Here is a 26,753-nt window from a genome sequence, read left to right as displayed (position 1 = left end):
CATGGAAGGTTGTTGGCGATTGAATCACGGACCCTGACGGGCAGGGGATCTGAATCGTTAATTCAAAGGACTGTGTTGGTTTTATACACTTTGCTAAGGCACAGTATTTCCTTATATGGCATGACCTATCCCATGTTGCCACATCAGCAACACACTTTCTCAATGTCCTCTTATGGGGTGGTCACTCGCTGTTCACCCGTCTGTCAGCTCCTGGCAGGCTCCTCTCCTTAGGGGTCTGCCATGTCTCCCCAGTGTCCGGTGGAGACAAGCCTCTCTGTGCCGCCATGTGCTCCTTTGTGCTGCCATGTGCCTCTGCAGGCAGGTTTTACAGCTCGCAAACCAATTCTACCTTATAATTCCCCATAGAAGATGCTTCCTATGTTCTTGCTGCTGTGAACGGTATTATCTCTGTGTAATCAGTATCTCAGAGATGACCCAGGTTGATGCTATCAGAGAGGACCATTCCTCTTGCATCTTCTACCTGTCTCCTCTGCACCCTCTCCAAGTACATAGGCAAAAGAAAGTTCAGTCATCCAACTTTGAAAACTGGTGGTTAGAACTTGAGTTACAGAGAAAGCAAATCTGAATTCAGGCCAAAACAGAGTTGATATCCTTCTGATGGTGGATACAGAACAGACATCCATTCCTTTCTTGGCTACCTGCATAATATTTCACATTGTTAACAATAAGAACTGCTGGTTTAGATGAAGTGGGGACAGAAGAATGCACTGAAGTGGCAGAAAACCTTCCTGTCTGACTAATAGTGGAAAATTTTACCTTTTCCTAGTTTTTTTTTTCCACTTGACAAGTCCTGCAGGAAAATTCTGTGTAAGAATTAAAAGCAGTGTGAATCTGGTTGTTGAACCACTCAGCCCACACACACTTTATCAGCAATGCCTGTTAAGTGTGTTGGGTCTCTGCGTTGCAGGGCCTACGGAGTAGTCCAGAACTTGGACAGGAACAGATCACAGTGGGGGAAAATGACAGTTGCTTGAAGCAGAGTAAGAAAAGATGGTATTAGTAAGCAGAAGATAGTGTTTAGATGAGTTTCCCTTGATAAAATGGTCTCTTTTGGCTGAAGATGGGCCTCCACATGTGGACAGTCCAGCCTCTGGTTTAGGAGTGCTCTTGGATTCTTGTCTGATTGCAGGCTCCCACATAGCAGCATCCATGAGTAATGCTTTGGCTCAGAAACAGTCCTATCCTGGCAGATGGTGATCTGGACTCATGTACTTGTGCCTTCATCACTCTTTGGCTGGATTATAGCAATATGAGACACCTGGGCATGAAGCCTTTAGTGTTTAGAAAAATAGTTCATGCAGAATATTGCAGCATATGCCAGTGGTAAGTTCTGTTACTGGGAAAACATGAGGCCTGCCCTGTATTTTCTGTCCCTGCTTAGCATATAGCTTTTGAATTGCTTTTAGGATCTTGGCTCATATCTTTTAAGTAGCCTATATTCTATTCTTAATAGTGGCCCAGAATGAAATTGGAAAAGAGTGTTGGCCTGAAATGAAATCATCTTCTAAAAGATTATAATGATTCCTCAAGAGTTTATTCTAATTTCGGGTTAACAGCCTGAAAATTTTACAAGCATTGTTTTTCTACTTTTCACTATTACTGTAAGGCCTTTTCGTATGACCTTGGTTTCTCTAAAGTAACAGGTAAATTTCTGCTGAAGCAAGACATATTCTGTAGCATGCAAGTCTCTTGTCCTTCCTGGACAGAACAAGTGTGGTGGATGAATAGCATAGTTACTACAGTGGAAGAAAGATACAGTAAAGTATATTCTGAAAAGCTGTAGAATTGTAGAGTACTGAAGTTAATTGTGACTGGTATTTCAGAGGTAGTAATACTCTTCCATCTCAAGCAAGTGCAAAGCACAAAAGTGTAAGGAGTGTGGGCTATTTGCTAGCATTATACTTCTGATCTGTTACTGTTCTGACATCCAGAGGCTATTGATAGAAGCTCTAGAAATAGCTTGGACTTTCCATTTGCAGGCTGGTCAAACCAGCTCTGGGTGAATGTATTAAGCATTGGATTATATTGTTTAATGCTTGGACTTTTTTCATAGTAGATATGAGTAATTTAATGGTTTGGAGGTTTTCGGTGCACTGCTGAAGTTCCCCATGATGTCCTTCAAGATGGTAGCATCCTAGTAAAAGAGAAAGCTTATGTACTGAGAGCTCTAGAGCACAGTGAAATATCTTCTGAATAAGCAGTCCCCAAGGAAATGTAAAATTCTGAGCATGGAGCTCAGACCACCTAGTAATTAAGGATGGCCTCTGTAGAAGGAAGCTAAGGCAAGCATTTGAAGGTACAGAAATACTGTGGTTTAGAGTATTGTCTGTGTCTGCCAGGGGTTCCTGTTCTCATATTTAAGGATGACAAATTAAAAGCATAAGCTGAAAAGCATGGTGAACCTAACTGCCCTCTGCTTGAAAGTACCAAAGGAGCCATGACTTGAAATGGCTCTCTGATTGCGCTCAATATCTTCCAGGATCTGGCTGAATGTATAATTCAACAAACACTTTCAGTATGCTGCCAGTAAATGATTGTTAAGTTGGAGATGATGAAGTCATAATTAAGAACAAAATATATGATAGGGCTTTTGTCACTGTTTTCAAAACAGAAGTGCTAAATCCAGGAAACTTACAGTTAAACTGAAAAGAAATTCAAATACTTTAAGCTGTGGAAATATGTGGAAAGGGGATCCAAACTTCCAAATGCTTTTGTTGCCAGCTGCTCTTACTTCATATGTAGTTAAAGCTGAGAAAAATACGGTGCAAAATATTTTTCACTCTTTTAACCTTGCCACTTAAAATTAGTTATATCATGGGTGCTTTGTTTTCCCCCCTGCCTTCCACATGTGTGTTTAAGGATAAGTTTAAGCATTTTCATGGATTTGCTGGTATAGTTCTTACAGCAACAGGTATTTCTCAAAATGGCTACCAAATGAGGGCAGTAGTGGCATCATTTTAAGTGAGAAATAAGATCTTTTGTTTTTTGGCAGTTCTTTCTAAAGGAAGGATTTTTTTTGTGTGTGTGTAACTTGTTAGCTGTCTTTGTATCGTTCAGCTTCTTCTGAACTTTGGAAAATAATTAGGGAAAGATGAAGAGAGATGACTGTTAATGAAAAAATTGGAGATGCATTCTTTTCTGGACATTATTTCATTGCATAACCAGATGATCCAACTTTCTCTCCCTCTTCCATTTTTCCTGAATCCTGTCTCTTTTTCCTGCATTGAGGCTTCCCCCATATCTACTCTACTTGTTATGCAGCTAACCCTGCTCTCCTTGGTACATACTTCTCCTCTTGCTGGGGCTTCTTTGGACAGCCTGTGTTTGACTCTCCCCTTATCCTTTCTTACTTCCCTTTATCTCTTTTGAGACATTGGCATCTTAAGCTCTTGTGGTACAGGAGGATTGTCAGAGTGAAGGTGTTTTTTCTCTTGTTGATTTTTTGTTGCTGTTTTTTTTGGACTGGAACATGCTTGCTGTTATGAGCTGTGGTGATTATCAGTGGCTCATATTGGTCATTCTACCAACCAGACGCTCTGGATTCTGCCCTCAATTTTTTTAAAATTTATTTTTCTCCAAAGTCTGAGGCCTAAAATATGTATTGAATTAGGATTACGTGTAGTATAAGAAAATGATTGCAGTTGGGCTAGATTACTGTTGTAGGTCCTTTCCAGCTGCAACTATTCTATTACATTATATTCACATTCTATTACATTATTTTTTGCTTGATATGTCCTTTGAGGATAAACCGTATTTTTTGTAAGGAAAGATTGCATTTGATGAAGTTTCATTACATGCATTCTCTCCCTAGCTGTTGCTGTTGAGTGGTCTGTGTGGTAGTCTGTGGTTTGTAGTGACATGCTTGCTGTATCTAGCAAGAATGCCACTTGTTCAAGAAACACTGTGAATTTTTATTCCTCGTTGCAGATTTGCAACAGTGAGGTATGACCAGGCATCCAAGAACATTAAAAACCAGTTCATGCATCTGACCAACTACAGTGTCAACAAGAAGAGTGGAGATTATGTCAGGTACTTGGCTGGAAAATGGAACTTACTCTCTAGAGGCTGGGTCAGTTTACCTGTGTTGGTCTAATGCTGACCCATAGCGGCAGGCCAGTGGTGTTTAATCTCCTTCTTTCATTATTTTTAGCTGTGATGATCCTGAAGTAGAGGATTATGGAAACAAGTGGAGCATGAGTGCAATGCTGAGGTACTTAAAACAAGAGGGGAGAGACACTGCAGGTCAGTAGAAATGTTGTTATTTTATGTCTTTGTTGGATCTTGATCATCTCACTAGTGTGAATTCTAAGAAGTCAAGGAAGAGCCCCAGCAAATCCCATTTAGCACCAGAGCAGGGTGGAGGGAAGCACTGTTCCTTATTCACTAGAGCTGTGCATTTATTCCCTATCCCCAGAGATAAGGTCTAACCCCTTCCTTCTTGCAACTAGTATTCTGAGACTTTCTCAGGGTGTGTTTCTTAATATTTTACCTACATTTCCCGTTTCTTAAGGTCATTCCATTCCTTCTAAAAGCTTCCCTCCCTCTACTGCTCCCATGGCCTGTTCAGTCTGATGAGTGACCAACCTCTGGACAACTGTGCCAGTTTGAATGACTCTTGGATGTGGTGTCATCTTTCCATGGCTCAGGTTTTTGCTGAGTGTTTTCATTTAGTCTGTGTTTCTCATAAAATAGCTCCCTCTTCCACACCTTTGCCAGGTCTGCTGGGAGTAACTGCATCTGCAGAGCAGAATCCGAGTATATCCTTTAAGGGATAAATTACCTGTGATACTGAGGCATCAGTAAAACTACTGATGGCAGCTATGGCCCATATTGCAAATGTTGCCAAGGAAGACTTGAATGTTGGAGAAAGGGGTTTGAATCTGGCTTTCAGATGGAAGTAGACTTTTTTTCCATCATATGCGTGCATGGCTGTCCAATCCCTTGCACCATATGTGTTCAGCAAGCTGTGAATGCATAGTTATTAATATTGATACAGCTCCACACCTCACCCCAACCTCAAGTATAAAATACACACTCTTAATAATTAAGTAAACTACTGAGCAATGCAAGCAGATTTCCTTAACTATCCATTATAAGACTTGCACCTTTCTCTGATGCATCTGGTTCTGGTCATAGGGAGGCAGAATGCTGGCTGAAAAGTGCTGGCCTTGTCTGGGCTGGCAGGGTTTTTGTGCTCTGGGTTGTTTATGTGTGCTGGGATGTTTCCATGCTGTGTTGGTTTCACTTAGTTGTTTTCTGGTACAGAAGTTCACATCTGAATTTGCTTGCATGCTCTTTCTGTAATTGTTCAGGTCTCTGCATGTCATCTGAGCATGAGAAATAGTAATTGTAGACCTAAAGTAAACTCTCTAGTCAAGTGGTTTGTAGAAGATATTCTTTGAAGCAGGGATTGCCAAATGTCTGTGTGGATTTGCTTGTGCTCCCTTTGAGGGGTGGGGAAGGCTGTCCTTTCATCCTTACTACCTTTTGAGCCTATGACTCCAGTATTTGTTCATTTCTCCCTCCTCTCACTTCTCTATTGCTTGTCCTTGAAAACAAAACCAGTGTGGTGTTCTTTCTATTGCATGACTCATCCCAAGTCCAGTGTAGAATCCAGGTCTACGTCTAATGTGCATCTTTTCTTGCCTTTTGCTTCCTCTGTCTGCTTAGATTCCTGTTCCTGAGTTCTGTTCACAGGCTCATGCTGGAGCTGGAGAGTGCTTTCTTACTGTGGGTTATCTATAGGTCAGCAGGACTGGGAGCTGTCACCAGTCATATAATTTTGAAAAGATTTATGAAATTTGGTATGGGAACAGCTGCTTTAGAGGAAGGTGCAGTGTCACACAAAACACTTATCTCATAAAAGTTCACAAGAAAGATTTTTATCTCTCAGTGGCTATGGCTTATTCTCTGTAAGTTTGAGGGCTTATCTCACTAACCCACTCTTGTTTAACTCTTGTTTAATCCTTCCTAATACTCTGAGTGGGCAGCGGTCAGACTCCAGCTGACTTGTGCTGATGTGTTTGCCATATGTTTCTGCTTACCTGCACTGTACATACACTCACATTTATCATTCTCACATTCTCATTTGTGAGTATTTTTGCACTAGGATACTATGCATGTCTCTATATACTTAGGCTTGCATGGATTTCCAAGCATCATTGCTTTGTCATCCGTAGGGTCTCATGTGCTTTGATTCACAAAGGTGTGTCTCCATATACATATTCTCATGCCTTTCTGGATATTGTGTGTTACTTCACAATCTACTTTCTTCCTTTTTCATCCCCTGCCTCCCTCCCCCTGCAGCGCTGATGGCCAACGTGGAGGACCTGATTATCAAGACACTAGTTTCTGCTGAGCTGTCCATTGCTTCAGCTTGTAAAAGTTTTCTTTCACATCGCGGCAGCTGTTTTGGTAAGGCAGTGGGGACGTCTTTGTTGATTGCCTCTTGAATACTGTTTGGAACCTCCAGTTTTGTTATGCTAGAGAGAAATACGCATTCCCCATTGCAGGGAAGAAATACGCATTCCCTATTTGCAGGGAAGCTGGATCCTATTTTGGTTGTTTTGTTTTGTTTATTTTCTTCAGCATAAACCTCGGTGAGGGCAGGGGCCAGTGAATCTTAGTTCACCCTGTGTCAGTGCCATTGATCATAATCTTGTGCTAGAAAATGAAAATGTAATAATGATGAGAGGGACTTGAAGGGGAACTTGGGGAAGTGCTGGGAAGTTGGTGATTTACTGGTGCCCTTGCAAAGAACGGCTGTGGGTGATTAAACACGTTTTTAGAGCATTTGCTATTTTCTCTTGAACCATCTAGCGCAATTTAATTTTGCATTTTCCTGCGTGCGTGCGTGCGTGCGAGGACGGGGAGAGAACGTGTGTGGCAGTGCCTGGAATGCCGGTGGCGGCGGATGGTCTGTGCCGCGTGGGGGCGTCCGAGCCCGCTGCTGGCAGGAGCTGCGCGCAGCTATGTGCTGGCCCAGGGGCTGGAGAGCTTGCTGCCAGCACATGCTGGGACGAGCTCCAGAAAGCAGCGGCTGGTACCACAGTGTGCCTTCTCCCACTTTCCAGTGGCTGCTTCCCAGCCTTCCCTAAAGAGGCCTCCTCCTGCTCCTAGCCGTTCTTCACTCATGTGGATGCATGCACGAAGATGAAGTCGCAGTCAGTGCTTAAACCAAAGGCCAAGCTTGGCTTCAGCTATCTTGTGTTTAGGTATTGGGACTTATATTTAAACTAGCTGTGACAGGTAAAAAAAATCCATTTATGTGGTACTTGCATTACACTTAGGTATTGACAATTCCACAGCTTTCAACACTCCAGCACAAATGCATCTTTGGCTATTTGGGGGTGATAAGACAGTCAGGAATCAAGGAGCCATGACTGATAGGTTGTTTAGTTACCTCCCAAAACTAGCTACCACTCCCACCATAGTTTCTCCTGACTGACTCTCATGCCTTTGTTCAAAGTTGAAGGACCTGGTCATACATGGGGATTTACGAGTTAGATAATAGGCTCAGTGAAATGGCACTTTATTGTCTAGGTGAAAAAAAAGACACACCAAAACCACTTTAGCTGCCTCTTTTTTGGCTTCTCCCTTTTCCTTCCTCAGTTGTATCTCTAGATTCCTCTGAGCTGTGTGTATGGAAACTAATGTTCCTCATGTACTTTCTGCTGGGCCCGGCTCTGAGGTTATCCCACTTCCTGCTGCCTCCCCAGGGCTGCACTAACCACCCTCTCAGATGGTCCCCCACAAATAAACTGTTTTGTTCTGTTTATTTCAGTGTAAACATAAATTAAGAGCTTCCCAGGAAAGAGGGCTTAAGTAGGAGCCATACTGCTTCCCTAGGGAGACTTAGGCATTTCCAGAGCTCATTACTTTCTGCCACCTTCCCCCACAATTAAGTGGTGGTCCTTGTCTCAAGGATTTGAACTTTCATCATGCTGTATGGTTCATTTGTCATCTGTGTGTCTTGTTCTGACACTTTTTGGTTGTACCACTTTTAACCTTGTTGTAAATATTCAGTTTCAGCTGGAAATGCTCATAATGGTTCAGTTCATAGCTGTTAGCATGAAGGAGAAAACTGGGAATGAAGATTTCAAGGCAGCATGTAGAGTCTCACAAGAGCCTGGGTTTTTTGTTTTTGTTTTTTTTTCATTCTGAGCTGTGAACAATGAAACTGAGTGTGTGTCCTGATAACGGCTGATCATGTGAAAAGTATCTCAGACTTCAGAAACCTTTATCTGAAATTCAGATGCAGAGAAGGGTCTTGTTTGGAAATCTTCTAAAAAACATAACTAAGTTGTATTTTATCCTAGTGTTTGTAATGCTGTTCTAGGGAATAGAACTCCTGTACAATTGACATTTTCTTCCTAAAAATTAAATCACAAATACTTAATTGTCTAGGTGACATTGCCCGCTTTACTTCTGTAACAGTTTAGTACTGCTGTCGTCCTTCAGTTCTTTCTCAAGTAAATGTTTTTATATGTGATATACTTGTTTCCTAGATTTAAAGGAAGAGAATTTATCCATGGCTTCTTCATTTTGTAAAATAAGACTGGTGAGACAGGCTGGTTCCTGCTACCAATGCTTGCCTAGAAAATGAGAGTGGTAGGTCAGGATGGTTCATTTTCTAATGTCAAAACACAGTGCTGGTGACAGTTTGTGTAAAGAGTGTAGTGAGTCCAATTTTGGCCATATAATGTGAGCTATTTACTGCATTCTAGCAATAATCAGTTTTCAAAGGACTTGGGATGCTCAGTTTTGTTGCTTTGAAGTGCATCACAGAAAACACTACAAGTACTACATGATTTTGTTGCCTTGTTCATGCACTGTTATTAACAAAGTGATCCCAAACCTCTATTTTGTTCTTTGTGATTAGCTAATAATTCCTTATGTAAAATTAAGCTCCTAGTAAAAATTGTTTTAACCAGTAAATAACTCCAGAGGAGGGCATGCTACAACTCTCCAAATCACTGCACTGTCCTGAAGCTGGTTGCCAGCTGAGTCGAGTGTTACTTCTGGAGCCTTTCTATATTTTGCACTTACTTGAGGGATGTGACATCTCAGTGTGGAACAGGAGGTACAATAGGGCTGCATATGCCCAAGCTGATTACTGACTGCATTTTTCTCCCTCCTGAAGTAAGCACTTCTGGGTAGGCTAGAAAAGGCAGTAAGACCTGCTTTCAGGCAGAATGAAAATCTCCCTTTGGGATGGTTTAGTAGGGCATGAATTGAAGGCAGTTGGGTGCAGCACATATTTTTGCCAGCAGCCACTGTAGCACCATTTTCTGCACTCACTGAAATGTAAGCCTAAAGAAGCAACAGGTTTAAGTCCTGTTGTTTCATTTACAGTTCTAGTAAACCCAGCTGTGACACTGTTGAGCTTGTCTGCGCTCTAGAAGGCAGGCCAGGATAGGGTAATGGGCATATTGATCCCACCAAAGCAATGAGTTCTGTATTTAGCTGCTTCTGTGTCCTAAGGCTGAATTGGTCAGCCTTTTGTTTCTAAGCACATCTATATTGAGATAAAAGCAAACAATAAACTATTGTATAACTTGAATGGTTCTGACCTGGAGCTAAATACTTTAAAAAGTCTTCATTTGTATCTAATCACCAGTTTCTCAACCACCTGTGTTGCTGTTTTTCGTGAACATTTAACTTTCTTAGTAGTGGCAGTTGACCTATTTGGGGAAGCCTTTTGTAGTTTTGAACAGTGTTGACCTGCTCCATTATGACTTTTGCAGGGCACTAAAAATTTGAAATTCTTAAGGAATTTCTGCACACACTTACTTGATATGAGGGGAGTCCATGCGTAGTGACTTAAGGCAGCCATGCATATACCATACATATTTCCCCTGTTTTTGTGGTTTCTTACATGACATGTCACGTCACAGAAAAGCTGAACAGGGATTCCCTTACCATTACTTTTTTTTTTTGGCAAAGCTTAATCCATTCTATTTTTATAGCGTTACCGTCAGTCTTTGCTTTGAAGCCAGTATGTAAAGATGCCATTGGAATCTGAAAAAGGTTGTTCATAGACTCCTCTGGCTACAATCAGATTCAGGAGGCCTGTAGCCTTCAAGACAGTTATTTTGATGGTCTGATGATCATCAAATCATCATGAGCAGATGAGCAAGGTAGATTTTGTAATTTAACTATATCTTCAAATTTAACAAAACTGTCAGGTGAATCTGAAGGGTAAAATGAGTTCAGAGGATAGGTGTTCTAGTCATAGCTTCTATAGGAATGGGGGGGTCTATCCCTGCATAGTGTTATAAGGGAAGTTAAGTGATATCCCAAAGTGGTTTCTGGGATATTAACCTCTTCACTCTCTCTGGTATCACACTCTGGGTTGAACATGTTTACACTTTGTGGGTGATGACTTACTCAGTAAGATTAGGATTACAAAGGCAGCCCAATTTGCAGCAAAACTCCCATTCTTTGATGTTAGCTTTGAAGATGGCTTTATCAGCTTTTCTGACTTCAGAGTTGAAGGATTATTCTGAGTCTGATTTTGGTATAAATGATGAGCTATGCTCAGCTGTAATCTTTTCTTCACCAAAGAAAGCAGTGGTTTATGTAGAAGGAGGACAACCAATATGGTGAGAAGTCTTGAGGGCAAGAGTGATGAGGGGCAGCTGAGGTTGCTTGGCTTGTTGATCCTGGAGATGGCTGAGGGGCAGTCTACAACTGCCTCCAGGAGGGCAGTGGAGGAGGATACAATAGTGGCACTAGATGGCTTGTCATGAACCTACTGTTGCCACAGTGTGAGGCATGTTTTTCAGTCATTGTTTTCTTTACTCTCTGCAGAGGGAAATGGCAGTCTTGCTGAAGTTGGTAATTGCAGAGGATATACTTTTGATAACCTTATGCTTGTGTGATTCCACATCTTTGTCCTGCCTACGTATTTATTTTAACAAGTGTATTGGAGTTTCACAGTGGAAAGGGTACTACGACTACTGTGTTTAATCTAGGAAGTATATTTCCCAAATATTGAAGAGGGCCAGCAAGATATTTCTAGGTAAACTTTTGACTGTTATCTTTGTGCTAAGCCCTACACAGAATCTGTGGAGTTTGATTCAGTTGCCAGAACATAGATATTACATAGCTCCTGATGCCCCGAGGTAGCAGAGACATCTATCTAGGGCTTGTAGATACAACTCGGAATATGTGAAACTTGGGGCATTATGGAGCAACAGTGGAGATTCCTAGGAGACCCTAAGTCATTGCAAGTGGCATTAGATTTTGTGTTTAACAATGGAATTGAGTCAACAGGGATACCCTAAAGAACTTACTGTCCTAATAAATAAGGCAGACACAAGGGAAAGGAATGTGATGCTCCAACAGCATGGTTAGAGCTAGCTGAGGTCAAGAGGTTTCCCATGTGCATTTATAAAAGAGGACAGAATGAGTAACTGGGTGGGAAAGATGGAGCTTTAAAGAGCAAGTGATTTGCAAGAGAATTGTGTGGGAGAGGAGGACAAAGTCAGAGGAGCCAAAATACTAGCAAAGGCCCTCTGAGGGGCCAGGGGAGGGAATGGCCAGCAGCAAAAGAAGCAGGAGCTAGTCAAAACAAAATGCACTGCTTCCTGACTGGGGCTGGAAGGTTGTAGACCAGCAGCTGCTGCAGGCCCACTCATTGCTTCTCTGCCTTGGGCATGAGCTGCTGACCCACTGGAGTTTTCTGTGCTGTTAATAGTCATGGGTCTTCACCAAACCTGAGATTGTATTTTGAAATAATGTATTAAAGTCATCAGAAGTTTCTCCTGTTCAAAATTCTTTGCTAATATTTACACTTAAAATCCCCACCTTGTCCTTTTCCCTGTACTGCAGCTATTCCTGTCTGGGGAGCAAGAGAGCCAAATGTAGATTCAGCCTCATTTCTTTGGAGTGAACCAACTCTTTAACTCTCTGCTGTTTTGCTTCCCACTTAATGTCTGGCTACAGACTCCAGAAAAGTGAGCAGGCAATGCTCACTCTGCTGCCATTTCCCCCCTTCCAAGCTTCCCCCCCCCAGCTCATTAACTTTCCATTATAAACTACATGAGCTTTTGCACAGCTGTCTCCATAGGAAGATCTTGTCAAGCGGTCCAGCTCCCCAGAGCCAGCATCAACGTCAGGCAGGCAACAAAAGGCCAAGGCCAGAATTCAAGGAAGGAAACATGGCAAAGAATTTCTCCTGCTTTTACTCCACGCACTAGGGAACTGGTTAATTCCATGAAAATCCCTCTATGCCAACACCCTGTTTTGTGGTGTTTTGAAAAAAAAAATTACTTAAGTTGCCCTGATGATTATTAAGCGCATTTCTTAGTGCTGGAAGAGGGAATTGCAATAATGCCAACTTCTGATTTACACTCATCATTGTGTAGCATCCTTCTTGCAGCTCTTTCCAAACTAGAGAGAACGTGAGTATAGAGTGAAATAGTAAAATCAGTCTTGGAATGGGAAGCTGGCTTCAATCTGACCTGTGCAGAGCAGAACACATCTAGCAGATGTAATGTGTTATGAATGTTTTAGAAACTAAGGAAAAAATATTTCTGTTGTGGTTTGCTGCAAAGTGGCAAGTTGTCAATAAGCTGAAGAGTTACGGGAGGTTGTCTATGTAGACGAGGAGAAATCTCTTGTAACCCCATGGGGATATTGCAGAAAACATACAGGAATAATTGAAAAGAAACTGATGCTTGAAAGAAGCAAGATTTTCTCTAGCTGACTGGAACAATGAATAAAGGGATTAAAAAGTGAAAAGGAGAGTGAAGTTCTGTTGTTTCCAGGATCCAGTGGAAGAAGTAGATTGAACCTGCTGTGCTTGCATCAATTCTATGTGAAAGGAAGTAGTAGAGTTCTGCGTGAACTACAGTTGGTGGGCAGTAAAGAGTTTTTTGTTTTTCTATATAATACTTTCCTAAGACTAATTTTTTTTTTCCCCTCTTTCCTCCACAGACAGAATATATTTAATTTTGATTCTGAGGAAGTGAAAATTGCCACTTGAGGAGTGTTATCATTTGTTCATCCCTAGAGAGTTTACTGGATTTAACATATATAATTTAGATAGAAAGGACCTGATAGAGACTAATGTTGGACATTACCTGAATGCTTAAAGATGCAGTAAGGTGAACTTACAGTGTCTGCTGTGTTTTCAGAGCTCTATGGTTTTGATGTCCTTATTGATGACACTCTGAAACCCTGGCTGTTGGAAGTGAACCTGTCCCCATCATTGGCCTGGTAAGTGGTTCCCAACTTAATATGAGGCAGGGACTGTTGCTGGAGATGGTTGTCTTTGAAACTTGTGATCCTAGGAAGGCATGATTTCATGATTCCTGCAGATTTTGTTCCACTGCTGATTTGCAGAGAGGATACTCCTTTGCTTTTTTCCTTTACATTAGCAAACTTATTGCAGCAATAGGTTTTGAAAGAGCCTGGTTGGGATTCCATTTACTTTTTAATTTTTTCTCTTCCATTGTTATTGTTAACACTTCATAATCTCCCATCGTAGATAAATTTTGGAGCTCTGTCAGACTACTGTGTTGGGTTTCAACCTTCTTGGCTGATATAAGCTTTAAGATTTTGGAGTCCAAGCAGAGTTCAATCAATTATGCTTTAATTGAGTATGTAGATGAGTGCTTGGGCTCAAATGTTTGGTCTAGTACTCTCATGAGATAAATTCTAAAGAGTGAGTGTTGACTTGGCCCTTATGCTGACCCTCATGCTCTAATGGAAATTTAGGATTTATTTTTGTAGATCTCTCAGCTGTGATTTTATGTGGAAGAGGCATAGTTAAGTGTGGTTTTTAAGAATTCTACAACAGCAACTTTTATCTACTTCATGAAATGTAACATATGTACATTCAAAGAAAACATTCCTAGCCCCAAGGAGAGTCTAAACAAAGCTGTATGAGTCTGCATTAGGACACTAAAAGCTGTGGAAAAAGGATAAACAGATTATTCTGTTGCCCTCTGATCTTTACGTATGTATGTGAAGATCACCTAGTTTTCTTCCTATGTTGTTTTTGCCTGTGTTAAGAAGGCAAAGAAACTATATTGGGAGATATACTGAATACTGATGCATTCCTCTCATTTAATGCCAGACAAATAATTCCTATTGTCCTCTGTTGCATGTGGGGACAGTGATGCTCCTTTGGACCTGAAGATCAAAGCTAGCATGCTCTCAGATATGTTCACTCTTGTAGGTGAGTGAAAAAAAAAAATCCTTCAGTCTTTCCCTTATTATAACCAGTAGAAGGTAGGTTTATGAGCTGCATGTTATTAGATGAGTATAATAGAGGTGAACTCCAGTTAAGGAGTAAGCAACTGTGTTTAGCACTGAGAAGTGCTATAGGGAGACTTCAGAATTATCTGTCTGTTTGTGATGCTTAGGTGGTTTTAAGAGTCCCTAATTTGGTATTTGAAGACAGTACTCTCTATTTAGCTTTCAGAGTTAGTATCCATGCATTTTTTAGCTTGAATGTGTGGGTTTTGGTTGGGTTACTAGAACTGGAGTACTGTCTTGTGCACAGTATCCCTTGCATCTCAGTTCAGTTGCTTGATGCAGTTTGCCCCAATATGGAAAGAAGTAGAATTGTCATCAGGTAGCCTGCTCAGCTGTTTAAGAAACCAAGTCTATCTCTGTGCTGCTATTCAGTAACCCATTTATTTATGGTCTTGAAGCAAGGTACAGTTTTTATTCAAAAAATGTAATGCAATTACATTTTAGGATTACGTTTTAGGATTACATTTAGTTTAGGATTAAACAAAGCAATGTATAAAAAAGAAAAGCATCCTTATTGGTCCTTGGGCAGGGACAAGAAGGTAATGTATAGACTAAGATTGTGAACAGGAATGCTAGATTATTATTTCAGTGTTTGTCTGTCTTAAAGTTCTCTTGTGGCTCTTGGTGCCCATAGGCTTCGTATGCCAGGATCCAGGCCAGCGGTCAAACCGGGCCATTTATCATTCATCTGAAACTGTCCGAAGAAATCCATACCAGAAGCTGCAGGTAAGTGAGTTTTACAAGGCCTGGCTGAGGAGCATAGCAGGAAGTCATTCTCACTGAATTTGACTCACAGGTGAGAGAAGCAGTGAGCGAGATTATCTGGATTTCTAGCATAAATATGAAAGATGAAATTTTTAACTGTGTGGGGTGATGAGGCGCTGAAACGTGTTGCCCAAAGAGTTTGTGGACTCTGTATCCCAGGAGGTGTTCAAGACCAGGCTGGATGGAGCTTTGAGCACCCTGGTTTAGTGGAAAGTTCCCTGCCCATGGCAGGGGAGTTGGATCTAGATGACCTTTAAGGATTTTCCAACCCAAACCATTCTATGGTTCTCAGAGACTCAGGGGATACGTCTGAGTTCTGTGCTGTTCAGCCACTTTGATTTTGTTGTGGACGATAAGCTTCCAGAACCCTAGAGCTTTATGAATGTCTCCAAGACCTACTTCTAGGTGACAAGCTTCTTGCATTTGAAGTTTAAGGCTTCTTTCCCATTCTCTTTTGGAATCTCCCGTGGATCATTGGACTGAGGCCTCTTGTGGCTTGCTGCGACTACCCATTGCCTTTTCTGTTGAGGTAGTGCTTTCTCAGCACTATAATGCTGAAGGGCAGTTGTTCTCTATCTCTTTTGTCTATGAAATGGATTCCATAAATATCTGTGGAAATGGAGCATTCACAAAAGGCAGGGAGATCTGTTATGTCACGTGGACTTTCAACACATTTCTCCTTAGGTGAATAGGTGAACGGTGTTCTCTGATAGCTATGCAGCTGATGGTGCCGTGATGGACATGCAACATGGCTGTGTAGCTCAAGTTCAGTTAGGAAATGACAAGTCATTTTTATTCAGTGACAGTGTACCAAGACACTATCCATTTTGGTACAGGGAAATCTCACAGAAATTGCAATATTTTGTCTCTTGTAAAACTCAGAGTCTTTAGTCACCATGAGAGAGGTGAAGAATAGCTGGTAGGATGGGATTTGAATATCTTTAGGATGCATGTCTGAGTCTGAAACTTCTAAGACAAATATAATAGATAGTGCTTTAAATACAGATCCCTCTGACTGTATAGGTGCTCTTTGTAGTAGACAAAAGGTACATGAGATAAATTAGGAACCATTCCAAAAAAAGTACCCTTCTTTCTTAGAGTGATATGATCAGATCCTGATCTGATCCTTGACACCTTTTATCTGAAAAGAATTATACAAGACAGTCTCAGAAAATTATGGTGTTGTAAAGCACTGAATTTGAAGGAGGCTTTAAACTTTATTTTGCTTAAAAAATACCCACAAAGAGATGTAAGGTTGGCCAGTTGAAAAGTGCAAAGATTCGTATGACAGAGCATTGGTTATGAGATGGGATTAGGGTGGTCCCCCTAACCTGTGTTTAACAGGAACAGGTTTGTAACCCAGTGACAAAGTTTTACAACATGTTTTTCTTAAGTACCTAAGTGGAAATCCCATGGCTAAACAGGCATTTAGATCTTTTCCATGGTCCCAGAATGTTTTGTTCTTTGCTGAATACATTTTATCTCAGATTTTTGGATCTTTGATATATGTTCCAATTCTCTGTTGCAAAGGGTATATGTAATCTCTTTTTTTTTCTACCTTCTTCATAATGTCTTAAGTTTTGATCATTCGCATAGGCTGTCGTTAATTATTGTAAAAGTTGCTGCTTGGAAAAGAGCTGTTGGTATCAGTGCTCTTGAGAGCTCTCTTGAATAACTGTCTTGAGATGGTTACTCTTTTTTCTGATTTTCACCAGACTGGACTGCAAATTTTGGGTGCAGTTTTTTTGGTTTGACTCTTTGAGCGTTTCTTCCTCTAGGGAAATGGACAATTTAGCTGCTTCCTTTGTAACTTTTTATTGATTTGGGTTGGAGCTCTTTCAGTTAATCATAAGCAATGAAGGGACCTTGATCTGTTTTGAGTGGACCAGCTGTGGAGAAGAACTTGCCAGTAGTACAGCTAGAAATTATAGATACGTCTCCTGAAAATCCTTTCTTACACCATTTGCGCCTCTTGGGTGTTGGAGAGGAGGAAGACAGCCTGAATACCACTGAAAGCAAGAAAAATCTAAGCTCCAATGATGATTGTTTTCCTTTGAACCTGCCCCTGTCCTTAAACTGGTTTTGCTTGTAGGCCTGATACCAGATAAGTAATACAGGGTGTTGTAGTGCTAGATTTAGTTTAGCAAGCTGCAGCTTTCCCTGAGAGCTCAGCGGAGCTGCTTAGGGCAGTGTGACCATTATCACCCTCTCGCAGTTTTGCTCTGGCAGCTGTCAGTGCTACAACCAGTGATGGCAAAGGAGGCAGAGAAGGGTCTCCCATGAGGGTTTAAGAAGACTTTTAATCACATCTTGTCCTGGTGACCCTCAGAGGCAGAGAGACCTTGTGATGCTGGCGCAGGGGGTTTTGTCAGGGGCTCAGGGGCGGTACATGGGCGGAGTTGGGGTACAGGAACCGATAGGGAGAGCCCAAGGGAGTGGCCGGGGCTAGGGCAAAGGAGGGGGGGGGAACAGTGTGGGATAGGAAAAAGAAATGGGTAAACAGATCGCCACAACAGGGTACTTCTTCACATTCTGATGTTTTTACACCTGTTTTAAAATGTTAAATAGTATCTTGTTTCTCCACAAGAACTGGAATATTGTTGAGATATTTAAATTAAATTACTTGCAAAATTTTGGGATTTTTACTTTTTCCTCCCCCCTCTGTTCTGTGAACAATTTTACTTGACAGCACCTTTCTCTCCTTGATGCATAGCTATTAAATATTTTTATATGGGTGGCTCTTATCTTACAAAAATACGAATTTTGGTCATCACAGTTGAGTTCAGTGTGCTTTTGAAAACCATATGTCCTGATGCATTTTGCACAGTTGAGCACATCTGAGGTTAAAATGAGTGCTGTGTTTGGAATGGGGACAGGGTACATTTGTGCAGGATATGAGGAGGATCTGAACTGAGATGAAACAGGTGGTTAGCTTTGTCTCTGGACTTCAGTTATCACAGAATCATAGAATAGTTTGGATTGGAAGGGACCTTAAAGATGATCAGGCTCCTACCCCACTGCAATGGACAGGGACACCTTCCATTAGACCAGATTGTTCCAAGCCCCATCCAGCTGTCTTTGAACAGTTCCAGGGTTGGGGCATCCACAACTTCAATGACCAACCTCTTCCAGTGCCTCGCCACCCTTTGCTTATACTGTTTTGTTTAGGGTACTTACCAGTCCTCAACAACTCAGGCAGGGATCATAGTGTCTTGGAGAACAGAAGATTTTTATTCTCTTTGTGTGTCTCTTGCAGCGTCCGGTGTCTGCACAGTCACAAACAGCAAACGGCAGATTGGTAAGTACCCTTGAGCTCTCATCACCTGTATAAGGGCCACAGTTTCAAATGTTACTGTGCGCAATGCTTTCGGCATAATTAGTCCCCAAATATATTTTACAGTTAGAGTAGCCTGGGGCAAGGGCTGGGGGGGGGTGTGGGGGACGTCACCATGAAAACAGGAGATGGCACCAGCATATGTTTCCATGTGGCAAAAGCAAATGTTGAAAAAATATCTACATCACTTCTAGCAGCTTAAAAAAAAAGTAGGTGAAGTGTGCTGAGAATCAAGGTCAGCTGGATCAAATCTCTCAAAGTTTTTAAGACTACAAGTCTGGATGATAAGGTAGGCACAGGAGAATCTATGCAGGCAAAATTCAGGTGGCCGTACAAAAGAAGTAATCATTTTCTGTCAGACAGTCCTCTGAAGGACACCACAAAAATTGAGAATGAACTGAAAATATGAAAATAGATGCAGAGAAAAGAAGGATTTATTAAAGTTAATGGAAAAATATGGGACTATTGTTAGCTAAAGCGAGACTGATCTACCTTTCTAAATGTTATATTTGTCACTCTTCTTGCAGGCCATGTAGACAAATCAATGTTAGTTTACAATTTTGAGCACCTGGCCATGTGGGGACATGCTAGGCATTATTTTGCTGCTAGGCTTCCTGCACAAATGTAATGGGATTTTTTTTTTTTTTTTTTAATGAGGTTTCCCATCAGGAAGGGAAGGTAGGACAGATGGAATCATCTTGAGAACCTAATTCAGTCTATTCACTGCTGCATGTGTCATTCTCTGTAAGTTCAGCTGAGGCTCTGAGGAAAGAGCCTTACTGAAAAATGAGGTTTTGTAGAGAATAGGAAGGATCTTTGTGCCAACTGCTGTCAGTGCTTATTAAATTAGGATAATTATTTGGGAACCAGGGATACTTGCAGAATTTGAAGATATACCAGAGTGGTTGGATTTATCCATACTTTTATAGATAAGCTGGGTCAAAGAGGAAACAAGATCTTTGTGAAGTTGAAGACATTTCTGTGCTACAGCCAGAGGGTGTTCTGTAGTGAAACGTGGAAAAAACTGTGCAGGAAGTCCAGCAAAGACAGAGTTTTCTCTAGCATTTTGACAGCAATGTAGTTTTGTTCACAGGGAGGAGTCAGAGCGGCCAATATGTAGACATATGTTTTCTGCTTGTAATCAGTAAAATCATCTCCGTTGTATTGAGACAATGGAGATGATTTCATTGAAGTGTTTCCTTAGTAAAGCAAATCATTTAATAGGATGAAGAATTTCCTGTAATATTCTCTTTGAGCAGCAATTCTCACATGATGATGGATTGTTATGGTAGTGACAGGAAATGGTTTTTAAGAGAAGGTTGCCGATCAGGAGATTTTAGAGAAAGCTGTTAAGCAAAGTTTTTGAGCTGTGGATTTGAAATAGAAGAAGGCTTAGAAAGAAAGACTAAAAGCCTTTCAACTTAATGCCATCTACAGCATCAAGCAAACCTGTTTCATTGCTGGCATTTTTATTTCTTCTGCAAATCTTTGTGTCTCCTGCCTTCTCATCCAGATTGTCTCATTTTCTCTTCTCTTTTCAATCAGTTTTAGTTAGGCTTAACAAAATGTTTCAGCTGGTACCTGCTATGTCTGTTTTATCTTTGGATTTTTCTGTGCCAATCACTGCAGTATAACCTATTCTAGTGCAATGCCTGTTGCTTTTGCTGTTGCTTCATCTACAGATTCTGAATAGCCACTTGCCATTTTTAATGAAACGGAGAGAATGGAATTCAATTCCAATAGTCTTTTCAAATAAAGATGCATCCTGATCTTGCCATGGATTTTTTTTGTATTTGAGCAGTATGGGATATTCCCCTGGACTTTTCCACCTTAAGGTTTCTGTCATGTTTTTCTCTTCTTTCTAGATTAAGGCTCTCTGTGCATTCTTTGCTCAGTATAGAGCTAAAAGAAACTTTGAATTTAGTAGAAATGCTTGAGACCTTCTCAGTAGACTCTTTTAGTGCTGTTTTTACAGAGGTAGTTTATCTAAACTGAGCCTAAGACCAGCTTAAATGTACTTGGGAACAAGTTCAAAGATTTCTGTCTTGCTTGGATTTAAAAATTTTATAATCCTGATGATTTGACGGCATTTTGAATTCCTGTCCTTTTGTTAGAATTGGCCAGGACTGTCCATCAGGTTAAAAATAAGCTTAGTGACACTGTCCGCAAATTTTTGCTTGTCTTATTTTTAAAAAAATTGCATATTTATGCAAATTTGCATGATGTATCTGTGTACATCTGCAGGATGTGTCTGTTAAGTGCAAGAAGTAGCAAGCTGACATCCAGCAGTATAGTAACAAAAGAATAACAGGTGGTGAGCTTTTCCCTGCAACATTTATCTTGCCGGGGAATTAGAGTTCTGTTGTTCTAGTGTAGCAAAACAGCTATAACACAGAATCATGGTTCTGGTACCATTGATGTGTGAATCCAAGTGTATTTGGGTCCTGTGAATGCTGACTCTAGTGCCCCTTGGGTGAGGACTTTTCTGTATGACATCCTGACTTTGCTGCTTTTGGTATGTCTCCTGTTTTTCTGGAAGGGGCCAGGGGTGTAAATACTGGCACTGATCCCTGAATTGTGCCTGCTGTGCTAAAATCTAAGAATCTGAATACTCACACTTAGTCCAGTCTGGGGTGTGGACTCTTAAACAGCTGGAGTGTGGAATTGTGAATTCTGGCTGTAGTGCTCTGGAGTGTAGATCCTGCTGGGAATGTGGTCCTGGAATTTGAATGTAACTTTTTTTAATATGAAAATTGAGAGGGGAAAAAAAAAAATCTGGATTCACACCTTCTCTACAGCGTCCCCGTCCTCTGTCTGCCAGTGATGCTGAAGTTAAAAGCTCGATGCCCTTAGGCAGGGAAAAAGCAACAGGAAGGCATAGCAGCTCTGTGCTAGGCCTCACCATGGAGGAGGTAAGTAGGCTATTAAATAGCTTTAATTTACCTTGGCTTTCATGCAGTATGTGGGGTTTATTTGCTCAACAAAGAGCAAGTGCATGTATATGAAAAACGTGACAGAAGAAGTATGATTTTTGAAACCGAATTTGAGTTTTACTGCTGGTATTGCCCTTGCCTTCAATCATGCCAGGCAGGCATGTGCTTGAAGCAGTGATAGCCTCCTTCAGAATTTAAATGCAAGACAAAATTCCTTAAGGATAGCATATGTACCCAGTCCATTTGCAGGATTGAATAGTCTTGTTTTCTGAAACTCAGAGATTTTTGTAAGGTTCATTTTTCATTGTTATCTATTTTGCTGGCTATTTTCTTTTTTTTTTTTTTTTTAAATCAGATCAAAGTTCTTCGGCGAGTGAAAGAGGAAAATGAACGGAGAGGAGGCTTTGTCCGGATATTCCCCACCCCACTAACATGGGACCTTTATGGGTGAGAATAAAAATCAGATAGGATGGCACTGATGCTCTGTGTTGAGGGATATTCTGTGTTAGGTATCTGTAGATCAGCCATCCTGGCATTCAAGAAGATGTATTGAAAGTTTTGGCAGAGTTTATTTTAGTGTTGAAAATTCTTTTTTCTGATCCCTTGTTTTTATCAGCTGCTGCTTTGCATAGCTGCACCCCGTGGAAAGCTGTTGGACATTATTTCTGGTATTGCTTTTCTGTTAGAATAAAAGTGTCTTCCTTTCAGATTTTTGCTAACTGCTTTTACGTCCTCAAGCTGCATACTGTGTAACCTTGTCATTAGGCCATAAACACCATATAGGACTCACTCATTCTGAAAGTGATACTGTATTACACTTCCCTCAGTTTGTTTTTCCAGTCTGTAATGTTTTCTCCACCTCTTACATCACCAGGAGCTTCAGCTGAGAAATGATAGCTCTCCTCCTTTCGTCTTTTCTGTTGTGGTACAGCATGTTGTCTGAATCCACTTCTGGGATGGTCTTTTAGAGATCATTTATTTCTGTATTATGCTACCTTTCATTGTGTTTAGCTCTGTTTTGATAATCCTGTTTGGTTTTTTTTGGTTTTTTTTTTCCCCTAGATCTTTTCTAGAGCACAAGACATCAATGAACTACATGCTGGCTACACGTCTGTTTAAGGACAGGTAGAGAGCTTTTCTGTTTGGGAGAGAGGTAAAGGGCATGAACTGTACAAAAAGGATTGATTCCTCACTTATCCAATGTTATAAACACAAGCCTGGGATTTATATGGGTGGTCATAATTGTGCATCTCTTCCCTAGTGTGCCAATGACCGTTGTTCATAGATTTGTGTTGCTCTTCTGAAACCAAGGGCAAAAAGGACAATACTCAAAAGACATGGGAATCATTGGAGTACTAGTATTACTATAGACATGAAAAAACTTCAAACACTTAAGTTTCTCTATGAAGGGATTTTAGGTGGTCCTGGCTTACCTATTGTTTCAAATTTCAAACCACATTAAAGCTTGTCTTCATGTAAAGTAAGCCCTGAAATTGACTTCTCCAGTGTTTTAGTATCCCTATCTGCAGTCATGATTTGATGATTCTTTTTCTGGGTTGTGGTTGGGTGGAAATGACAGTTCATGCCACTAGCTGAGCTTCCACTGGGAGTTGTATGCAGTTGTCTTTCACTGTATGTTTAATGCCCTTCCTTCTCAACAGTTCTTGTGCAAATTTGAGATCCACTATGAAGTAACTTCCAAGTAAAGACAAGGTGGCTGAGAGACAGTATTTACAGAAGCTCTTCCTGCATCAGTGCTGTACAATTTTTTTCTCTGTGTACGTTTAGGGATGTGTCTAAAGAGTAGTTCTAAATGATGCCTTCTCCAGCTTAAACCAGACAAATGCAAGCATCAATTGTAGTACAGCTGCTCAGGTCTCCTCTTTTGGAGCCCTTTATTTTTCTGCTTTCAGATAGAACCCACAAGTAATTCTGTAAATATTGTGAAAGACTATGGAGGCTCTTTAATCAAGGCTGATCCAGTATGGAGGGTAATTTGTGACCTTTTTCTCTTTGTAGGGGCAAGATGAAAAGAGAGTTCATCACTGGGAGATCCCGGTAAATAGCTTCTTAATTTAATAATTTGTGCTTTGTAGGATTTATTCTAAATTTAGATTTCCACAGCTTCATCTTCCAAGTTGTGAGTCAACACCTTTTCTACCTTAAATCCATGAAAATAATTTTAGAAACATAAATACAGTGAGAAAAGAATATACCCACATGTGAAGAGCTCATGTTTTCATTGGACCTTAATTTTTTCTCCTTATAGGCTTCTCACTTTGGTATTCCTGCCATGGAATAAGCATCATCATTCAGCTCTCTCAAAAGATCTTGTAATGCATGAGGGTTTTGGACTTCATACACTCATATATTCACTTTGTTAGATCTAAAAAGATAAATGAAACAATAAGAATTTTCTGTGCTTGTTTCCACATATCATAGAGAGCACTTTTCTGGATCTTTGTGCACTGGCAGAAAGTTGTTACTTTTGTATGTTTCCCTTAAGGAATCTGGCAGGGCTCCTCATCCCTTAAGTAGAACTTGGAGCAAGTTTGACATTTTCCACTTTTATTATGTTAAGATTCTTATATCTGCTCAGTGAAGAACAAGCTATCTACATAAATGGTTCGGACAACTGGATTGGTGTCCATGTGCTCTCTTTCCATTCCCCTTCGTTGTTTTGTACTCTTGCAATTTCCTCTATTAATTGTGCCCTGAGCTGTTGCATGATGGGCAGATGCTGCTCAGTCATGAAAGTGTGACACTAGGTGAGTATGTCTTGGGGCTTTGAGAGATGATGTTCTGTGAAGTACATATAAGACTCTCTTCAAACATTTATAGGCTTAAGTAGAGCAGAGTTAGACTGATGGTAAATATTTCTTCCTGTATCAGGAAGAATGTTTCTTGAAGAAATTTGATCTACTAAGGTCTCTTGTATCATCAGGGAGAGAAGGACAAAGGGAGACTGAGGGATATCTCTGTACTGTGCTTCCCAGAGCAGGTCTTAATGGAAGGCCAGATATGAGGATGGAAGCTGTGGACTCTCATGCTCTCTTTTATGAGAGAAAGCTTGTTTCACTGGAGTTACGGAAGCGTCGTCGATGTCATGGCAAGGCTAGAGCAGCACAGAAAAGATCATCAGGTATGCATGGCTAGAGTTTTAGATGAGCAGCTAGTCAAAAACAAGCAAGCAAAGGACTCTTTTGTTTGAAATGGAGTTGTGTGAATGGAGTTGTTCTGGTTTCAAATGTTAATAGTTTTCACTTCATTCCATTTCTGAGCTTCTTGTTTGTTTAGTGCCTTGAATTTCATTCTCACCTTTCCACACCCCCACGTATATGATTAAAGGTAATCAGTGTTTGCTTGGAGATGAGCTCGTGATTGCATTTTGGGTAAAGAATTCAACAGTATGTGTGCCTCTGTAATTCTTCAGCTTTTCAGAGAAAGATAGGACCTTTCAGATTGTTTCTCCTAGACAGCTGTGACTCTAAGATGTTGGGAAGAGAAATCTTTCTCCAGACTGATGTTGGAAACTTAAAATGGTACAAAGGTGAATGATCCCCACAAGTGACTGTTCCTGGAGCCTTTATCTAAACTCTTTCTAATAGCTGTGTGATACTGACTGCAATAGGAGAGCTTGTATGTTATAAGATGGTTTTTTGCTGCTATGTTAAGGTGTATGATCTTTATTGGCACATGTGGAAGTTTAGATTTTGTAGCTGTATTTGACTCACAACATACAAAAATGTGTGTGTATATATATCAAGTATGGGTGTATATATGTCACTATATATATGTAAGAATCAGCATAAAATATAGGAAAATGTCTTTGCCTCTGATTTTGTGTGGGCATTCTTTTTTCATTTGTAAGGTTAAAACAAGAATCTTGGTCTGTATACTGTAGTATTGGGAAAATGGGCTTCTCAAAACTGTTTGATGCACAAGCAGAAAGAATAATATATAGAACAGTCATGCTTAAGATGCTATTCTAAAATGGTGGTGTTCTGTCCTTCTAGCAGAGAAGAGTTTAGGGGTAAACCAAAGGGTATAAATAGTAGAACAGTCCTCTCCACTTTTTTTTTTCTTAACTAGCATAAGTGATTTCTCCTCTACTACAGGCACATCAGAACCAACAAAGCTGTCCCTCAAGTCAGACATGGAAGGTGAGGAGGAAGAGGAGATGGATGGAGATGAAGATGAAGAGGTAGATAGAAGTGTTTGCTCTCTTTCGGACACCCAGGGGAAAAACAAGCCAAAGCTCTCTGACTCAGTGAAAACTACTTGTAAGGAGAGGTTACCAAAAAAACCTGACAAGAAAACTGGAGATGGAGCAGAGCTGTTTCTGCAAAAACCAGACTCAGAATCTCAGTTTAACTTGCTTCAGATTCTTCAAAAGCATGGAAACTTGAGGTGAGAGCTTTCTGCATATTGCCTCTAGTTTTGACTTGAAGCTAATATGAGTTAAACTATGGAGGATGCACGTTATGAGTGTGAGGAGATAAGAAGACCCTAGAAAAGGGGCCTGGATTTTTGTCTAACTGTGGGCTGCCTTGACATCTTGTTGGCACAGAAGGGAGACTATTGCAAAGTCTGACAGTTTACCTAAATGCCTGACCTTCTGGATCAGTGTAAAGCATGACCTATAGTTTCCATTGCTGTTCTTTAATCTGATGGTGTAAGCTGTTCGCTGTCAGCTCAGGCTTCTAAAATGCCTCTTTGCCTTAATGCAGGATGCCTGCTACTGAATTCTAAATTTTTTCTTCTCATTCTTTGCATTTGCCAAGAAGTGGTTATAAACATACGTTAAATTATCCAAGAAGGGTTGGATAGGAATATCTCAGTGCTGTCTCTCCATAAAATTAGTTTTCTTGTTTTATCTCATTTTCTCGAATTTTACCTCTGGTAATAATCTTTGCTCAAGGTCATCACCTTCTGAGAGCAAGATTAGGAGGTAGTTTGAGAGTTACAAATTACTGAAACATTTCACTGCATGTTGTTGAGTATGGCTGCAGAACAGAGTATGTTCTGATGCGTGACTCTGTTTCTTGGAAAAAAGAGATGTGCTGGAGGAGATTCTATAGAAAAACACCAAGTAGGGTCTTAATCAGATATTTCAAAGCATGATCCTCCCCTTGGATGTGGGTAGCAAAACTGTCTAATTGCAGAAAGTGCAAAAAGAAAGCATGATCATGTATATCTGTGTAGGAAGACTACATCTCCTACACAAGAAGCAGCATTATGGTTTCTGTGAAAAATGTCCAAAGGTATAGAAAATGTTTCTTGTTGCTTCCTTAGTTTAGTTTCTGAGAGAAATTATGGCTTATTCAATGGCTTTGGGGTTTGTTCTGATGTCTAATTGTGGCAAGGACATTTGCTGCTGTGGCAGGGAAGATTCTGAATCCTCTTTTGAGGATAAACATAGCAATGCTGTG

At 40.6% G+C, this 26,753-nt stretch overlaps 1 protein-coding gene across 11 annotated transcripts in view; it reads left to right on the top strand.

Annotated features, from left to right (window-relative positions):
- The window catches only part of TTLL5 (tubulin tyrosine ligase like 5), a 127,114-nt gene that overhangs the window by 18,634 nt on the left and 81,727 nt on the right, over positions 1-26,753 (top strand). For 10 of the 11 annotated variants that reach the window (XM_048308153.1, XM_048308160.1, XM_048308151.1 and 7 more), the window contains 13 exons: positions 3,949-4,050; positions 4,172-4,263; positions 6,328-6,435; positions 13,164-13,245; positions 14,148-14,209; positions 14,924-15,015; positions 18,311-18,352; positions 21,187-21,300; positions 21,677-21,768; positions 22,384-22,446; positions 23,341-23,379; positions 24,318-24,463; positions 25,440-25,731. In XM_048308153.1, coding sequence (XP_048164110.1) covers positions 3,949-4,050; positions 4,172-4,263; positions 6,328-6,435; positions 13,164-13,245; positions 14,148-14,209; positions 14,924-15,015; positions 18,311-18,352; positions 21,187-21,300; positions 21,677-21,768; positions 22,384-22,446; positions 23,341-23,379; positions 24,318-24,463; positions 25,440-25,731 — 1,326 coding nt within the window. The remainder of the gene's footprint in view (positions 1-3,948; positions 4,051-4,171; positions 4,264-6,327; positions 6,436-13,163; positions 13,246-14,147; positions 14,210-14,923; positions 15,016-18,310; positions 18,353-21,186; positions 21,301-21,676; positions 21,769-22,383; positions 22,447-23,340; positions 23,380-24,317; positions 24,464-25,439; positions 25,732-26,753) is intronic. The other variant, XM_048308154.1, reaches the window with a different exon arrangement.

This window comes from Corvus hawaiiensis, chromosome 6 (genome assembly GCF_020740725.1).
Source record: "Corvus hawaiiensis isolate bCorHaw1 chromosome 6, bCorHaw1.pri.cur, whole genome shotgun sequence".
NCBI classification, from domain to species: Eukaryota; Metazoa; Chordata; class Aves; order Passeriformes; family Corvidae; genus Corvus; species Corvus hawaiiensis.
Note: the sequence above shows the minus strand (reverse complement) of the source record. Positions and strands in the feature narration are given on the sequence as shown.